At 44.9% G+C, this 12,078-nt stretch overlaps 1 protein-coding gene across 1 annotated transcript; it reads right to left on the bottom strand.

Moving 5' to 3' along the window:
- Positions 1 to 4,385: 4,385 nt before the first annotated feature.
- On the bottom strand, positions 4,386 to 10,002 carry LOC102237483 (ADP-ribosylation factor-like protein 8A). Its single transcript, XM_023334967.1, has 7 exons — positions 9,611 to 10,002; positions 8,413 to 8,493; positions 8,262 to 8,335; positions 7,246 to 7,339; positions 6,422 to 6,489; positions 5,716 to 5,786; positions 4,386 to 4,890 (listed from the first exon to the last, which is right to left on the bottom strand). Exons 1-7 carry the CDS (start codon positions 9,731 to 9,733, stop codon positions 4,838 to 4,840), a joined length of 564 nt encoding a protein of 187 aa, XP_023190735.1. The 5' UTR covers positions 9,734 to 10,002; the 3' UTR covers positions 4,386 to 4,837.
- Between the last annotated feature and the right edge of the window lie 2,076 nt (positions 10,003 to 12,078).

Below are 12,078 nucleotides of genomic sequence, written 5' to 3'. Positions count from 1 at the left end.
ACAGACCGCCTCTGTTCGCTAATGAACGCACACACTGAGGCGACTAGACCTCCATTGGTCATACAACAGCGTCTCTGGGGCCGACTGGATGGGAACCAACTTCAGGCCTGTGCTTGTGTAACACAGAGGTCACAGGTTCGAATCCCACGTCGTTGAAGGAGGGGCTGCTTGTTCCAGACTTTACATCCAGATCATGCCGAGGTTAAAAACACGTTTCATGAGTTTTATGAGTAACTGGGTTTGATTTGAACTTTAAAAAAGAGAAAAGTTCTTTACAGTTCAGCTGGAGAAGAAATGAGAAAACATTTTTCATGGTTGCCTAGCAGCAAGAAGGTCTCGGGTTCGAATCCCAGCCTGGGGTCGGCAGTCTGCATGCTTGGTTTCTCTCCTAGTCTCCCGCTTCCTCCCACAGCCCAAATGCATGACTGTCAGGCTAACTGGTCTCTCCAGGTTTGGTTTCATGCATGTTTCTGCCCTGTCTCTGATGAGTTGGTCCGGGGTCTACCTGTCTCTCTGGAGGTCGGCACCGGCCCCCATCAGGGACATGTGGGTATAGATTATGGACGGACGGAGGGTCAGAGTAAGACGCTGTCCTGTGCTTCAGACACAGTGGACCCCCGACTGTTCCTGCTTCAGGACTCATGTTCATATCATATAGGAATATTCAAAGCTGAAATCCCTCGACACAATGCAGCTTGACACGATATTGGCCGATGTTCTCAAAGCGACCGATCCAGGAGCTTCCTTTATTTCTTTTGGTACCGTTTGCCTGAACCACTTTGGGTTGTGTCCAACTTTTCACGCTCTGATCAGGTTTAGACTCGACACCAGACCCGTTAACGTCTCCATTTGTTAATCTGCCTTGTAAAGCAGAGTGGTGCTCTTTATGTATAATAGTTTTGAATCAAAAATTGATTTTTAACTGAATCATAAGATGGTAAAAGATTCCCAGTCCTGTCAGAAATGTACTGGCAAGTTAGTATCCTTAAAATAAGATAAAACTAAAATATGTGCACCAGAAACAAAAATATTTAAGATTTTGTGTTTTTGCAGTGAATAAATATGATTTGAATGAATCAGTATATGGTACGGTCCAAAAGACCCAAAGGTTCAACAGAACCAGTCCCTTTAAGAGCCTGAAAGAACAAAACATTCCTGTGAAAATGTTTTGGTTCTGGACTGAAAGAGAGAGAAAAAGCAAACAACATCCAAGCAAAAGCTCAGATGTGGATCAGAACCTTTGGACCGCTCTGGATGGAGACGAGAAACTTCATGAGAAAACGGGAAAAAGTTTCCTGAGACTCGAACTCACCGTGTGAAACCGTCTGATATGAAGAAGCTCTTGTCTGGAAAACTGTGTGTTTCCCTCTTATGAGTGAATGAGCTGCCATACGTGTGTGTGTGTGTGTGTGTGTGTGTGTGTGTGTGTGTGTGTGTGTGTGTGTGAGAACAACAAACTAATCTGACCTGAATGTGTTAGGTGCGCGCCAACGTGAACGCTCCCTGAAAACCGGAGCACAATGTCGCTTTTGTTCAGTAAGAAAACTGATGAGGAAAGGAGTGAAGAGGGGGGGATGCTGTCGCCATGGCAACGCCCTGGGGCGGGGGGGCGCGGACCACCTCACACTGCAGACAGGAAACACTGAGGCCTGCGCCTTTGTTGGTCACACACTTCACACTGGGAAAGAGAGGCCGAGTCCTCCCAGAGGACGGACGGTTTACCAGTGCGCTCACGTCCCAGCGAGCGTCTCTCTGCTTTCACCGTCTTCTCGTTTTGTCCGTCTGCCTTTGAGTCGATGAGAAAGCTGCACACTCGTCTTTCTTTCCTCTAAACTGTCTCTGATCCTCCAAAATGAGACTCTAAACGGGACAACAGGAAGTCTGATTCAGACGGTTCACACAAAACTAAAAAAAAATCCACAAAAATTCATGAAAATAAACGGCATTTAACTCAGACGTAGCTCCAATTCTACACAATAAACATGATTTTCATGTATTTTACCAGTTTGTTGGACTTTTAGGAGTAAAAACCTGCTGAATGTCGGGTTTCCTGCAAGCCAGACCCGACTGGCGCCCCCTGCAGCAGCTCACCTGTAATTACTGCCACAGGTGAGCTACTAACTCTGCTGCTGCTCAGGTCACCCACACACACACACACACACCCCACCAGGATCTCTCACACAGTAAGCATGTGCTGCCCCCTGCTGCCTCTCCAGTAGAACTGCAGCTCAGATGCTGAAAGCAGCTAAATGTCAACAGGAAGTGAGTCTGAGTGGAAATAATAAATAAAAACATTATTAGGATATTAAATTGTTTCTCTGTAGAAAGATGGACTTTAACAGAAATTATTCATAACTTGAAGACCAGCAGCAGTTAAGCTCATTTCTTTCCTCATGGCGTTTTGTTGCAACGTTTCTGTTTGCTTCTACAAACTGCAGCTGCTTCCGTCCAAAAGCAGAAGCAACAGTTGACGACGTCCGTCAACATGTTGCAGCGTTTAAGTTGCAGACCTGCAGAGGAGCTGGACATGCAGCCTGACAAACACTCACCTGAGGAAAGCCTCACAACTCAACGATCTCAAAGGAAGAAAAACTGTTCAGAAACCAGAAAATCTTTTTCCTCCACATACTCATCCTGAAAATCCTGAAGATTTCCGGGTTGGAAGCCTGGAGGTTCATCACAGAACAAACCTGAATGATTTGCAAATCTTTTCTGGATTTCAACCTTAAACATCATCAAGAAGCAACTTAAAATGAGTTCATCTCCCCTCGTCTTCACTCTTCCATAAATTACCTAAAAATATTTAAAGTTACACTGAATGTTGATGCTGCTGCTTTATTAAAGGGTCACTTTTAATTCCAGCTTTTCTCTATTTTCTCGTCCAGCTAAAGACTTTATCATGTAAAATTTCTAAATGTTCTAATTGTCATCATTCTGAACTCGACTACATTTGTGCCACCAGTCACAACGCTGGAGTATGTAAAGTTGTTTTAGTAACAAAACTCATGATAATAACCAGTAAATTATTTCATTTAATGAATTTCTGCAAATTGAGAAGAGATAAAATATTTAAAGTGTTTTTCACTAATCTGGAGAAGATTTTCTTAAATATTTCTTATGCTGTTTAAATTTCAGGGAGAGAAAATGTTTCTGCTGGTTTTGATTTGGAGAAGAAGGAAGAAGTAAAAGTGTTTCAACAGAAATAAATAGCAAAAAAAAAGATATTTAGTCTCATAGTTTGAGTTTAAATTAAAAATTTAATACGTGATTATAATGCTTCATTTAGTTCAACATGATGCAGATGTTTCATGAGATCACATGACACCGCTGGTCCAATCAGAAACACTGAACTCCGGTTAGACGATTCATAAAACAATAAAAAAACAACAATAATATAAAACAAACATGAATAAAAATCTAATTCCAGACAGAAACAAAAACGTTTGTCCTTAGAGTACCACACATCAGGGTTAGGGCACCAGTAGATTATTAACATTATTCTTCTTATTAATATCTTACAAAACCAAAAACAACAGTGCAATAATAAAAAGGTTTGAACGCCTCGCTCAGCGGGAGGAAGAGACGGCGGAGAAGCAGAACCAAAACGGACTGGAGGAGACGGAAGGACAGGAGGACAGGAAGGACAGCAAGGACAGCAAGGACAGGAAGGACAGGAAGGACAGCAAGGACAGGAGGACGGGAAGGACAGGAGGACGGGAAGGACAGGAGGACGGGAAGGACAGGAGGACGGGAAGGACAGGAGGACGGGAAGGACAGGAGGACAGGAAGGACAGGAGGACGGGAAGGACAGGAGGACAGGAAGGACAGGAGGACAGGAGGACGGGCTTCTCAGGACAATGGAGGTGGAGAATGGAGGGATGAAGATAGAGGAAGGTAAGGGAGGAGAGGATGGTTTAGGTTCAGGTTGTTAAAAGGTTTTTTAGATTCTGATCCAACATGGCTGCCAACGTGAAGTGAGGGAGGTTAAAACCGGGCCGACGGTTCTGGTTCTGCTGAAATGGATGTGAATCTGTCTGATCGATCATCTGTAACTCTGACACGTTGTGTTGCCTTCATTTGCTGCCGTGTCACTCAGAGACGATGTGAGTCTGGCGAGTTCATCAGCCCAGCCGGGCGCCGGCGCTCGCTTCCAGCCCGATTCTAGTCTCACCTCAGGTTGACGACCTGCTGACCCGGATCGGCGCTGAGTGACACTGCGTCGCTTAAAGAGTCTCTCTGATTGGTTGATGCTCTGCGTTCAGCTGCAAAACTTCAGATTTTCCAATCCGAAGCGTCGGCCATGTTGGGTGTGCGAGCCGCGCCGCGTCCACATGAACACGTTTGTCTGAACGCAGCATCGTTTTGTAAACTAGCTAAAACTAAAACTCTTAACTTTCCTCTGTAATGTGCAGGAGGAAGCTGTGGTGCTGGTGTTCTGACCCGTTTCCACGGATACGCAACAGTTTTAACCGTGACCTCTCCGCCGCCGAAGCAAAGCGTCTCGGTGGAAGTTTGACCCGGATCCATCCTGGATGGAGGCGGATCAAAGCGTTTACAGGAGGTCCGTTTGGCTTCAGCAGCTCGTTTAAAGACAAACATCGGTTTCATTTGGTTCTGATTAAACTGAAATACGGGGAGAAAAAGTTGGTTCTGGATTTAAAGTGTTTTTAAAAGATTTTCCTGGAACAGAACCAGCAGCCTCAACATGAACTGTTGGAGGTCAGGGGTCACCTGGAGCTGAGGGTGAGGCAGAGGTCATGAGGAGACAGGAGGGAGGGAGGAGGGAAGGGGCGGGGTCAGGGCTGGTGGGCGTGGCCCGTTCGGGTCGGGTCGTCCCTCAGGAACTCCTCTTGGTCCTGGAGTGTTGGATCAGCCACTGCAGAGTGATGTCTGCAGACACAGAGCTGGAGGTCAGGGCGGCGCTGGAAACACTTCCTGAATTCAATCTGACCGACAGTAATGAAACGGTTCACTCAACAATACCTAAACATCACTCAGCTGGGATTATTACTACCAAGAGGTCAGGAAGGTCATGACCAGAGCAGAGCCAAAGCTCAGCTTCATTTGGTAAAACTTCATAAGCATGTTTATTAAAATATTATTCTATACTAAATGTTTTCACCACAAAGACCAACAAAACCTGCAGGAAGCAGATTTAGAGTGAGTTCACACCAAAAAGTTCTTCGGTCCAATTGTTTGGTCCCGACCAGAACCAGACTTTATTTTCTTTGTTCGGTTTGCTTTCACATTGAGCTTTTTGAAAGCGCATTAAAATATGTAAACAAAGTCACATGGGTGAAGATCAGTGCTCCTATTGGACAGAAATGATGGGGGCGGGACCAAACACACCTGGAAGTCCTGCAGCTGCATTTCCTGATGCTTCACATTTCTGCTAATGCGCTAACAGAAGAGCTAATTTTTCACTTAGAACTTTAGCTAACTTTGAAAACATTTAGCACACTTAGCTTCCTGCCTCTTCCCAGAGCCGCCAGAATAAAATGAAACATATTTCATCTTATTTTGCTGAACTGCTTTAAATCCAGTGCTAAATAATAACAGACACCAGTTGGTTTGTGTAGATTCAAAAGTTATCTTGTTTTATGTGATTAAATCTTTGCATCTTTACTTCTTAATGGAAAGCACATTGTGTTGTTTCATACAGTGTAGATAAACGTGTGTGTGTGTGTGTGTGTGTGTGTGTGTGTGTGTGTTTACCAATGTTGTCTTTCTCCTTGCAGGAAATGGAGTAGCAGCAGATCTCTCTGTCCTGGATGGCCGACAGGTTCCTGAACACAACAACGACCCGAAACACTGAAACAGCAGAACCTGGAGCTCCAACTGGACCCCCACCGGGTCAGAACCGCTGTTCTGACTATCTGTGCTACCTTGTCAGATTTTCCTGCCGTAGCACAGATTGATGGATATCTATCTGTCGGTGCTACCCGTCTAAAACTGCTACCCTGGTGTTTACAGACTAAATCTACAGCAGGTTTAATAAAAAGAGTTTAATTAAACTAAAATATTTTAAAGTGTAGAAACAAAATGTCCCAGAAAAGTAACGTATTTTGTCTGTTTACAGTTTACAGTAGTAACGACATTACAGACGGCAAACTAAACCATTTCTAAATGTTTACAAGCTGCCTGTCATGAAAACTTAAATCATGAAGAAATACAGCAGCTTACTGAAAGCCACGTCTAAATAAATTAAATAAAGCTTACTGTAATCTCCGACGAAATAAAACGAACGAAACGAAACTTCCACAGGAAGGATGATAAGAAATCTGCTGAGTCAGCAGAAAGTCACAAGGTAGGACGGATTGATGGGTAGCACAGATAGTTAGAACACCGGGTCAGAACCTGCAGCTCTAACTGGACCTCAGGGACCAACCGGGGACCAAGTCAGAACCGGGTCAGGACTTACATCCTCTCTATGAGCTCCTTCTCGTCCAGAGCGCCTGGCAGGTCCCGCTTGTTGCCCAGAACCAGAACCTGAGGACAGAGAGGAGGAGGATGGGTTGGATGCAGCAGAACCAGAACCAGACCCAGACCCAGAACCAGAGCATGCAGGTAGAACGCATTCAGTGCTGAGCGTTTTCCGATGTGGGCCTGAGGGAGGCAGTCTGTCGTTTCAGGAAGTGAAGCTCATATTTTAGAGATTTTAAGTTTTAGTTCTAGTTTTAGAGAATAAAACCAAATTAAGTTTCAAATCTACAACGATTCACATTTCGCTTGTTTACAGAAAACTGACTGATTGTTTTTAGTTTATTTTCACTTATCAGGTAAGCATAAAAAATCGTTTTTGCAAAAATAATGATAATAAAAAAAATATATACTAAGTTTTGTGGCGGCTGGAGTTTAAACTTTTTATTTTTGGCCCCCAAGCCAAAACGTTTGGACAGCGCTGGCTGCAACAGTTTGGAGGAAAATTTCCAATAAACTCACAATTAGAAAAAAATGGAGCAACTGTTGATTTTGAATGAACTTCCAAAAGTCGTAGAATCGATGAACTGATGAGATTCATCAGCAAGCAGCTAAAAACTGATTTGATTTCTAAAGTTAGATTTAAACACACAACTGGTTCTCTGCGTCCCTCTGGAGCCCACAGGGCCACATAAAAAGCTGTGGCGGGCCGGATTTGGCCCCCGGGCCTTGAGTTTGACCCGTGTGTGATCAGAGCAGCCGGGTCAGCGCCGGCCCGTTGCTCGGAGCTCAGCTCTGTCTGCGCCGGGTTTCGGGTTTTCTCACAGGAATCCCCTGCAGCTGCGGTTTGTCCAGCAGGTTGTGCAGTTCGTTCTTGGAGGCTTCGATCTTCTCGGGATCGGCTGCGTCCACCATGTAGCTGCAGCAGGACGAAAACAAACGTCACAAACCAGAAACAGAAGGAATCCAGACAGCCGCCGAGCCAGCAGCTTCCTGACGACGATTTAATCCTGAAAAAGATCCGAACTGAAGAATCGAACCATAAATCTGCACAAAATGAAAACATGAATTTATTTTCTCATCATCTCACTTAATGACTCAAATTCTTACTGAGATAAAAATCTCCATAAATCCAACTGGAACACAAGACAGCAGAGGAACTGAGGGATTAGGAAACGGACAGAAGGTCAGATTAGGATTAGGATGAAGATGACAGGATTAGGCTTTGGACAGAAGGAATGATTGGATTAGGACATGGACAGACAGACAAGGTTACGATACGGAAGGACAGATGGTCAGATTAGGATTAAGAGATTCAGATGTGGATGAACTAAAGGTTGGATTAGGATTAGAATAGAATTATGTCTGCAGTATGGAAGGACAGACGTCAGATTAGGATTAAGGATTCACAAAAGACATATGAGGATTACAGAAATTAGGCTTAAAATATGGACAGATGGCTAGATTAAGATTAGGACAGAAGGGCAGATTAAGACGTGGATGAACTGATAGTTGGATTAGGATTAGAATATGGACAGACAGATGGTTGGATTAAGACATGGATACAATCATATGGATGAATATGATGTGGATTGGAACATGGATGGATTTATGGTTGGATTAGGATTAGAATTTAGTCAAAGGAACAGATTAGAATTAGAATATGGACGGATTATGATAGAGATTAGAATGCAGATGGACATATGAATTATATATGAGTGGGAATATTTGGGCCTCTGCTGCTGTGAGGAAACTCTTCATCTCTCAGAGTTCTGGTTCTGTTGGGGCTCAGGAGCCGCCCCCTGCCCTGCCGCCCCCCGCCCTGCCGCCGCCGGACTTACACGATGGCGCTGACGCCCCGGCAGTAGCGCTCCCACATGCTCCTGAAGCGAGGCTGGCCGCCGATGTCCCACAGCTGGAGACACAGAGACAAAGAGACGGACATGAGAGGACAGAGCAGGACAGAGAGACGCAGGGAATCAAACTACCAACCTTGATGGTGACGTTGCCCTTGGTGATCTTCCTCATGTTGAATCCCACCGTAGGAATCATGTCTTCGCTGAACTGACCCGACTGAAACACACACACACACACCGTCATGTTTTCAGGTGGAACAGCTGACACTAGCAGAGAACCGATCGATCGATCAGCAGCCTGACCTGCTGATTGACGTTCTTTGACTGAAATGTCAGGTGACCATTGTTACCCCAGAGGCTGATTGTCGGCCTTTGCTGGCAGGTCAGATCAGTGGATAAGATCGGCTTCATACGGACGCATCGGTCGATAACCGATCTGGGCCGACTGATTCGCTGGCCGACCACTTCCTGAGACCGACGTTCAGGTAAGGCTGCTCTGACTCTGGATACATCTCTATGAAGCTCTGGTTTGTGTTTTTCCTTCCACTAAACGTTCCGTTAATATGGTCACAATAAATCAATTAATCGCCTGATAAATTAAAACAGTTTCCATTTGCATGATTTATTGTTTTTCTCTTTTTACCACAAACTGGATGATAAAAGTCTTCAGTCTGCTGACCTTTATTTCAGGATTTCATAATTCACTATATTTGTTGTTTTGTGTATTTATTTTGGATGTTTATAATATCTTTTAATTTCAGTGTTAAATGTTCATTAGAAACTAAAGTTTACTGATCTTTGTGCTCTTGCAAAAACGATCAATTATTGGGCTTCTTCTAAACTATCATGTGATTAATTGATTTATTGCTTATTGGACAGGCCTGTTTCTGCCTACTTCCTGCTGTCAGACGGGTTCTGGATAAATAGTTTCATGATTCGAAAGGCGTGGAAATCATCTGACCTGATTGTGAATCAGATATCATCACATATTTCATGACCTAAAACCGAAGGAATCTGAAAGGAGAGTAAATACTTTGGCTGTAAATATAGAATTTTTGCCTCATTTAAAGTTTTTCTGCTTTTTCACTGGAAATAAATCCTGAGCTGTTTGATCCAGCAGCAGACCGGCGGCCTCCAGATGTTCCCAGATGTAACATCATCCCTCTTTGCCTTCAGCGGAATCAGACGGGATGAATCCACACAGATCCGCCTGGAGGTGGAGGAGCCCCCGGGGCCACCGGGGCCCGGACCTGCTGGACTCTACCCCGCCTGCCTCCAGCTGACCTCACCGCTGCAGGACAACAATGGACGCCGCCACATCCAGCAACACTCACCGCTATCACATTCACAAAGGTGGTCTTCCCGGAGTACTGCAACCCCACCAGGGTCAGCTCCATCTCCTCCTTCCAGAACAGAGCCTTGAACCAGTCCAGGAGTTTGTTGATCAGCGCGATCATCGCTGCGCTCCGTCCGCTACAGCTGCTCGGTTAGCTGCTAACTGGCTGCCCGGCCCGACGCTCCGCTTTCTCTGCCGCTGACAGCCGCTGAGACACCCGCAGATGGTAAGAGGGAGAGCCAGAGAGCCAAGCAGCCTCACATTAACTCTGGAGCTCCGGTAGTTCGATGTTTTACTGCTTTAAAACCCACCGAGTCGCTTTTCTCTGCTGTTTACTAGCTGCGCCTTTCCCTGCTAGCGCCGACAAGGAGGAAGCAACGCACGCGAACACATCCGGCGGAGCCCTTCAGAATAAAACACAAAGAAAATCAATTGTGTCAAAACTTACAATAAAATACAATTTTTACACTCAAACATAATGTCCTTACTTATTAAATCAATTCATGTAATCCTAATGTGCTGATTATTCAACATAATATTCACTATTTTGCCTGTTTGGTGATTTCAAATAAACGGGTAAATAAAACTTCGGCACTATTTCCGGTTTGGGTGGGGTTGGTAGAGGAGGCAGAGGAGAGCAGAGCAAAGACGAGGCAGAAACAGAAAATATATAACCAGTTCTAAAACACTGACCTCTGTTGGTTCACTGCATTATTCTAACGATAATCTAATGTTTTCTATTTATAGTCTGGTTACATCTTAACACAGAAACTGTAGTTTTGGTTCCCATTGTTCCCCATTAGAACATCTTTAAATAGCATGTGTTTCGCATTATAAAATAGTGAGGTAGGGTTTGGACTTCTTCAGTTTGTTGTGTGTCATAAAATCATCCATCCATTGTCTGTTCCTGCCACAGGACAAGTTGCCACAGAGACTTGAAGGATAATTTTGTCAAACTCATTTTTGTTTTGGACCAAATCTAATTTCAAAATATTTATGATATTTGTGCTTATATATGACGGTATAAATAGTGGACTATGATCTGACATCAATTAAGGTCGAGGCAGCTGTTAGCATCACTTGAACCCAAATGTTTTTGACCATTTTGTGGAAAAATCAGCAGTAAACACACAGATATGCATTAGTACAAAAAACTGCAGGGATTTGTTGATTTTTGTGTGAATTTCTATGATAATTTGCAAGAAACTGGAGAGACTGATGGATGAAATCTAACAGAAAATAAACAAAAACTGCTTTGATTTGATTGATTAAATAATATTTAAGCACAGTGTTATCTTGACGGTTGGCACCAAGGGGCCACATAAAAAGGCTATGGGGGCCGGATTTGGCCCCCGGGCCTCGAGTTTGACACACGTGATTTAGAGAGATCAACTGAACAGTCATGTTTCTGGACGGCTGGAGTAACAAAAAACAGACAAATATTTTATTGACATGTATATAACAGCTTCCCAAATACTGCAATAAGCAGTCCCTGGTGGTTTCTGCTTTAACTGTGATAATTGCAATCTACCACCAGCTTCATGTTTAGGAACCATGTCAGATGTTTACTGTTGACATCTAGTGTTCATTAGTGGTACTGCACAACTCCGGTATTCAGGAATCAAGTCTCAGCTGCTGAAGGAGGAACGACATCCAGCTTATCCGTCAACAAAATGCTGTTTTTGTTCAGAAACATCCATCCATCCATCCATCCATCCATCCATCCATCCATCCATCCATCCATCCATCCATCCATCCATCCATCCATCCATCCATCCATCCATCCATCCATCTTCTTCCATCTTATCCGGGGTCGGGTCAAAGGGGTAGCAGCTTCAGAAAGGAGGCCCAGTTTTCCCTCTCCAGCCTCTTGTTCCAGATCCTCCAGGTGAATCCCAAGCCGTTCCCAGGCCAGTAGAGGAACATCGTCCCTCCAGCGTGTCCTGGGTTTTCCCCTCCTCCTGGTGGGACCTGAACTCCTCACCAGGGAGGCGTCCAGGAGGCATCCTGACCAGATGCTCCTCAACTGGCTCCTCTTGATGTGAAGGAGCAGCAGCTCTACTCTGAGTCCCTCCCTGATGACTGAGCTTCTCTCTCTAGGGGAGAGCCCAGACACCCTGGGGAGAAAACCCATTTCGGCCGCTTGTATCCGTGACCAGGTTCTTTCAGTCATGACCCAAAGCTCATGACCATAGATGAGGGTGGGAACGTAGATCGACCGGTAAATCAAGAGCTTCGCTTTTTGGCTCAGCTCTCTCTTCACCACGACGGACCGGTACAGCGCCGCTTGACGGCAAACGCTGTGCCAATCCGTCTGTCGATCTCCCGCTCCCTTCTTCCCCCATTCGTGAACAAGATCCCGAGATACTTGAACTCAGGATCCACTTGGGGCAGGACACCCTCGACCCGGTACCCCATACTCCCGGAGAACCCCCCACCAGGCTCCCCGAGGGACACGGTCGAACG

This window comes from Xiphophorus maculatus, chromosome 1, assembly GCF_002775205.1.
Source record: "Xiphophorus maculatus strain JP 163 A chromosome 1, X_maculatus-5.0-male, whole genome shotgun sequence".
Classification (NCBI taxonomy): Eukaryota; Metazoa; Chordata; class Actinopteri; order Cyprinodontiformes; family Poeciliidae; genus Xiphophorus; species Xiphophorus maculatus.
The sequence above is the reverse complement of the archived record's forward strand: the minus strand, read 5'-3'. Positions and strand labels throughout refer to the sequence as shown.